General features: G+C 45.3%; 1 protein-coding gene across 1 annotated transcript in view; it reads right to left on the bottom strand.

Annotated features, from left to right (window-relative positions):
• Positions 1-2,011: 2,011 nt before the first annotated feature.
• LOC143013296 (dedicator of cytokinesis protein 3-like) overlaps positions 2,012-6,297 on the bottom strand; it is a 30,940-nt gene continuing 26,654 nt past the window's right edge. The window contains exons 44-53 of the mRNA XM_076166866.1: positions 5,931-6,110; positions 5,757-5,840; positions 5,532-5,648; positions 5,281-5,402; positions 4,995-5,166; positions 4,789-4,870; positions 4,571-4,686; positions 4,367-4,451; positions 3,481-3,563; positions 2,012-2,940 (exon numbers count right to left, since the gene is read on the bottom strand). Coding sequence (XP_076022981.1) covers positions 2,332-2,940; positions 3,481-3,563; positions 4,367-4,451; positions 4,571-4,686; positions 4,789-4,870; positions 4,995-5,166; positions 5,281-5,402; positions 5,532-5,648; positions 5,757-5,840; positions 5,931-6,110 — 1,650 coding nt within the window. The 3' untranslated portion in view covers positions 2,012-2,331. The remainder of the gene's footprint in view (positions 2,941-3,480; positions 3,564-4,366; positions 4,452-4,570; positions 4,687-4,788; positions 4,871-4,994; positions 5,167-5,280; positions 5,403-5,531; positions 5,649-5,756; positions 5,841-5,930; positions 6,111-6,297) is intronic.

The following is a 6,297-nucleotide window of genomic DNA, read 5'->3' as shown; positions in this document are numbered from 1 at the left end:
CACTGCACATAACGGGGATAGACAGTTAGAGCTGATAAAAGATTGTCTTTAATGTTTGGCATCATTAATGAATTCCATACCACAGCAGTTATGGGAGTAGGAAAACCACTTTTACAACCAAACACTGTTTGATCATGCTAACACCATATGTACAAGAAAGCACATTGAAAAGTGTATAAAGTATTTATATGAGAGGACTCAAGTCAAGTCAAGAATGGTGTCGACAGCCACAGTCTAATGGAGTTGTCCTTTTTCAAACACTGATTATAGATATTTATCAATTACATTGATTTCTGGAGTACATGTATATACACAAAACAACAATAAACTTTTTGGGGCATCTGCAATAATTCTCAAAAATATTTCACAATACTGCTGTATGTACAATAACATAATTTACATTGAAAAATTCTATTGTACCTATAGTTTGAGTATCACATCATTCAGTACGTTTCCCTAAATTCCCTCAACAGATACTTACATACTGTATATATCTACGCTCTGGTTCATCTCCATACAAAGTACAGCAGCCTATGCAATACCCTGGGCCTTCTGTATCGGTACGGTTTTTGAAATATGTTCACACAACTGATGATCTCACATACAAAAATAGATGTTGTCTAGTCAGCTGACAACTTGATGTACAGTAACACAAAGCATCCACCTGCAAAAAAACAACTCGGCTTTGTTAAAATATTAGCTATATCCTTCCAAACCACTGTTGAGACGTACATCTCAACCAACAGCGCTGTGCGATCGCTCCACAAAAAAAGTCAAACTTCCTCTCTGTCCGAGTTTCAGCATTCTTGTGAAACGCATCATTAGTTTTCACACAACAGTGACGTGACTGAGAAAAGCTGCAGGCAGAAATATACAACAATCTGAAACCAAAGCAGGACAAAACCATACGAAAACATCACAAGGTAGATATCTTATTCCTTCAGGGAGGTGTATAATGAACAGAATGAAAAGAGGAAGCGTCGTCTCTAAATGAGCTTCTCGTAAATCCGGATAAGAGGTCAAACTGCATTTGAGTGCACTTTAAGGCAGGTTGGCGACTCGTTTGAGCGGCCTTGGACGGGCCACTGGCTGGCGAGTCATCAGGCGCAAGCAACGTCAGAGCTGGCAAGATTCAGCCCGGCCTGACAACAACAACGGGGAGAGAGAGAGAGAGAGGGAGAGAGAGAGAGAGAGAAAGAGAGAGAGAGAGAGAGAGGGAGAGAGAGAGAGAGAGAGAGAGGGAGAGAGAGAGAGAGAGAGAGAGAGCATTGGTTCACTTCTTAGAGTCCAACATGTGGTTGAGGTGTGCAATCTCGACTTCTTCCTCAATGACACGTTCGGGACCTGAACTATTACAGGCTGTCTGTCATTGTCCGTCATGTCCGTTCCGCAGTCCTCTCAGTCTGCTCTCATTGCACTCAAGAGATACCTTCTCACAATAAAAGAGACAAATAAGAGACCTCAACATAGACTGAACTTAAAAGCACTTGCACACAAAAAAAGGAGGATTGCAAAGTGTGCAATACAAATAGAACATCTCATCTGAATACATTCACGTAGGTTTCCATACATGTGGTACGGATGGGGAAACGTCATTGACTGAAGTTCGTGTCCCGTGAGACGCCGATCCAAGAGGAGAGGCGCAAGTCCGACCTAGAGACCTGATATTTCTGACAGCCCGGCAGCAGCACATACTCCAGTGTGCCATTTGATATGATTCACTATTAAGGAGCACCTAACAGTGTTCTGAAAAATGTAATGGTCTTAGCCTTTGAAAACACTAAAATGTAGCAAATTTATCAAAATAAGAATTCATATATGAAGCTTTTAAAGCACAGAAGTCACTTCGCTGTAAATATAACCCTCTGTAGTTGCCTCGAGTTGTGAAAATGGCCAAGCAAAATAAAGGGAGTTCAGAGCAAATACTGTACCTGTGATCATGATACTTATGATCATGGTTGTCATATTTCACAAAACTGTAGTCATATTATTCTCAAATGAAAAAAAAAAACATGCTCACAGACTAGTTGTACAATTGTGTACAATCAATATCAATTTTTGAACAAAGTTAATGTTATCTGTCTCACTGTTTAACAGATAATATTCTTTTAATAATATCGAAGACGCCACACGGAGCAGTGACAGCAGGTGTGCCTCGTCGTCGTAGTAACGAGGTCAATCCTTCTTTCCTTTCCTTCATCTGCACTGAAATGAATACGCAGAGTGAGAAAGGCTGGATCGACTCCAAAGCTTCTGCTATTATCAGCGCAAATGAAGGGAAGAAGACAAGGAGACAAAAGCTCTGACTGGAATTTGGTCAAAGATTTCTCATCACTGTGTTTCCTCGTGCTCCTCGTTGATGCACTGCTCCCACGCATGCTTGGCCTGCTCCTCCCTGTGACTATGGGGGGAATGGAAGATTCTCCGGGGCAGAGGAATAGGCTGAGGGGGGAGTTCCTCCTCGGGGATGCAGCCTTCTCTCAGGTAGGGTTTGGACGGCACGGCGGGGGGCTGGGGCCTGCGGTACGGGATGTGGTGAGGCCCGTGTGTGGATAGGTGGTGGTGAGCTGGTGGCCCGTGGGAGTGGCTGTCCAGCCCAGGGTGGGCGTGAGCATGGGGATGGGAGTGAGTGTGTGGGTGCGAAGCGGGGCTGCGGTAGTGAAAGGGGCGGACCGGGTCCATGGAATCCATTTCTGATCCACTGTAATGGAGGTGCAGATAGGGAGAGGCCAGATACTCGTCAGGAGGGGACCACAGATGACTGGGAAGCGGCTCCAAGGCGTCATTCCTGATAGGGCCAGGATCGGGATACTGGCCTCCAAAGTTGCTCTCACTCAGAGAGGAGACACCACTGCTGGCACTGCCGGACAGAGTGGAGTTGCTGCCACCCAAAGCTGATTGAGGACTGGTGGGGGAGCCCGGAATGGGGTGGAGAGGAGACTGGAAACAGGCACAGTGAGAGAGGAAATGAGATGGTGGTAATGTTCTTGATATGGCATCACAAAAATAGTGGCTAGTGTTAACTATTTCAAAGCTACATTACCTGCCCTCATATGCTATCAGAAATATTGGAAAAACAACAGGCAGACAGGAGTTTTTCTGTCAAATTGATTGTAAGTGTAGCTAGAGTGCTGAAGTCGACAGCTGGCAAAAAGGAATTTCCGATTAGCACACAGCAGCATTACTATTGCAACAGACCAAGATCAATACTCAAGTATCGACATTTTGTTTGAATTTGGATCGGTGGAAGAGAGAGAATAGGAGCAGGAAGAAAACTCTTCAACAGCATAATTGATTAGCAGTGGACCAACAGAGTATGAATAAAGCAACGGCAGCAAGTAGACCTGACAAGCATCTGAAAACATTTGTTGGAGGAAATGCACATCTAAACCCAGTGGAAAGATTATAAATATGGATATGCTTCCACAAACTTCTTGAATGTTAGGGAGTCACAATTTCCCTGATGAAAAGGTTGAGTACCTTTCGGATTGAGCGCACAGGCAGGGCCGGGGGAGGGTCACTGTTCTGTTGGTGATAAGCATCACAGTGCATCAGGAAATGACCTGCAACAAGAAGAAAACATAGATTTTAGTCAATCATATGCTTTTATTTAAGTGCCTTCCTGCACATGGGTTGGCCATCTCTGTCTTTAAAAATATGGAAAAGTACTCCATTTTGTTGCAACGTTATTCCGTAAACTCTTCCTGTGCCTCAGGTTTGTCTGCAAGGGACCGTCTGAAAATAACCTACGCTCATGCAGTGTCCGATTTCCCTTTAAATAATTTCTACTACTGTTTTTGAAATGACCTCCAATCTGGAAAAAGCAATGTGGAAGGAAAGGCGTGTAGGTCACATTATGCTGAGTGTAATTTCCAGACGGTCTCAGTCAGAATAGTTACCGTACAGACAACAGAACAGTTACTGTCATTTGCAATTATCCAGACTGAATCCCTCACTTGACTGGAAACGCAATGCAATAAGAACAAGATGAGTCAACGCTGCTGGAAATGAGACCATTCAGGGAACTATAACAAGTGCCTTTGATGATGATGATGATGAATCACCAAAACACCAACTTAAACTACAGGTTATAGATGTAAAATAAAGCATGATTGAGAAAATTCTTCTACCTCCAGAACAGCCACAAGTACCTGATGGGAAGGACCTGGGCGGGACAGGGGGCATGATGACCCCTCCTGTCGAGGCCGGCATGTAGGACACAGGATCCCTGTTCTCTCCGTCCAGACTCCAGCTGCTCGCAGCATTTGGAAACACTGGGAGGGCGGATGTTCACAATCACATTAACACACAATGCCACCGTCTCGTGTATCCGTACATAATTCAGTTTACTCTGGCCGTGTCTGACCTTTCTCTGGTAGATTCATATGTGGATCAGCGCACGGCTTACAGGGGCTCACTTGCTGAAGTAAGGCACGCTGCATGTGGTTGTTCTGCAAAAACAAGATGCAATTAAGAGATGAGATTTGTTTTTAAGGTTGCAACGCTTTCACTTTTGGCTGTTACTGCTTTTGTGGACATCATCATAAGGCATGTATACAGAAATAAGTACCTGTCCATTCTCAGCCAGGGTGTAGTACATGGAGTTGTTTGCCCTCTCGCGATGAGGCGGTAACAGTATCATCATCTCCCGGTTGTGTTTGGCCTTATCTGGCAAAGACGGAGAGCCTGGACAGTGTGGAGACACGGAACAATAGATTTCCTTTATTTACCACACGACCAACATTGTTACACAGCCTGTGGTTCAGTGTGAGCATCGCCTTCACGTACCTCTGGCACTAGAGGGAGCAGAGTTGATAATTTGGGAGGAGTTGGAGCGGATGGAGCTCAGGCTGGAGGACGAAGGACTCGGCTACGAAACAAAATATATAGACACAAAACAACAGCTTTAACTGCTGCTGAGACATGATTATTATGCCTTTAACATTTTAACCTCATTTGCAAATCTACAGTTAAAGCCTATTATCTTCCGCAACATTCATGCCAGCGAGTATTTGAATGCTGAACCCCACCTGCATGTGCGCTGACTCCTCTGGGTGCTCCCCCATCAGGCCATCAGTCATTATGACAAGGTTTCCTGCCTCACTGGACGTGTGAGAGGACAGAGAGGAGGAGGAGTGACGGATGGAGCCATGCAGGTTTAGAGGGCTGTGGGACAGAAAGTTTTACCAGTTAAATTCTGAATTAGCCTGGTCAGACATTGATTATTCTGGCTCTAGGTCAGAGTGTGTGTGTGAGTGTGTGTGTGTTTGCCTGACAGACCTGTGTCTGTGCATGAGGCGGACACTCTCTGGGCTCATGTGGCTGTGGGAGGACAGAATGCCTCTGGGGGAGTTGACCCCTGGGCAGCCTGCAGGTCCAAATCGTTCCACGCCTGGCACACCCTGCTGGGACCCAACCATAGGCTGCTCTGAATATTTACACTGCACACACGCGCATGGAGACACAAGGACGACGGGAACAAAGCTGGAACATCAAGGCTGGAAAACCAAGCCACATTGGGTGATACTCACATGGTGGAAACCTGTCCTCATCATGTGGAACTGGTCTACAAGCTTTTTGTGCAAGGGACGCATTTCTGGATGCACCAGTTTCTCATGAACAGCCAGGCCCACGCCCAGGATGTGCACCTGTTACAGTGAATCAGAGGAGGCGACGGACAAGAGCACAGAGTTGTTTAATGTGTTGTCAGGTGAGTTTGAGTTTGTGATATGATGAAGGTTAAATCTGGGTTTGACCTGCTCCTGCATCAGATCCTTCAGCTGTGTGACTCTCTCTGCATCTTCTGGGTGACCGCTGATGTATTCCTTATCGAAAAATACCTGTTGCAAAAGAGGATGAGTCAAAGGATGAAGATCTCTCCCAATGACTTGGACTTATAATAAATTCAATACATCCGACTGTTACTGTACCTCCTGGTATCTGGCGATGCCTCCATTCACAGCTGCGTCGATGACCCCGTTGAGGCACATGCTGAAAGGGTTGATGTTCCCGTGATGCTGCCTGTGCTGGTACTGACTGATCAGAGTCCGAAGCTCCTGGGTTTTATTCTCCACCACATAAATGGCGTTCTCCAGAGGGCTCACCTCCATCTGGAAATAAAAAGGAACACATCGCAGTGGGTTGATTGCAGATTTGAAAGCAAAGGGAATCTACTTGAAAAGATGAATCCATTATGATTATGAGTCATTAAGGAGAGAGTAATCATCACCCTGATTCACCCTTCAGCTTTTAAAGATCTAAAAGGACATTCTTTTTTACAGTAAATGGGGCCCTCTA

The sequence above is a fragment of the Genypterus blacodes genome, unplaced genomic scaffold, assembly GCF_046128005.1.
Source record: "Genypterus blacodes isolate CSIRO-AG114 ecotype Tasmania unplaced genomic scaffold, CSIRO-AGI_Gbla_v1 ptg000156l_1, whole genome shotgun sequence".
NCBI lineage: Eukaryota > Metazoa > Chordata > Actinopteri > Ophidiiformes > Ophidiidae > Genypterus > Genypterus blacodes.
This window is presented reverse-complemented; position numbering and strand designations above follow the sequence as displayed.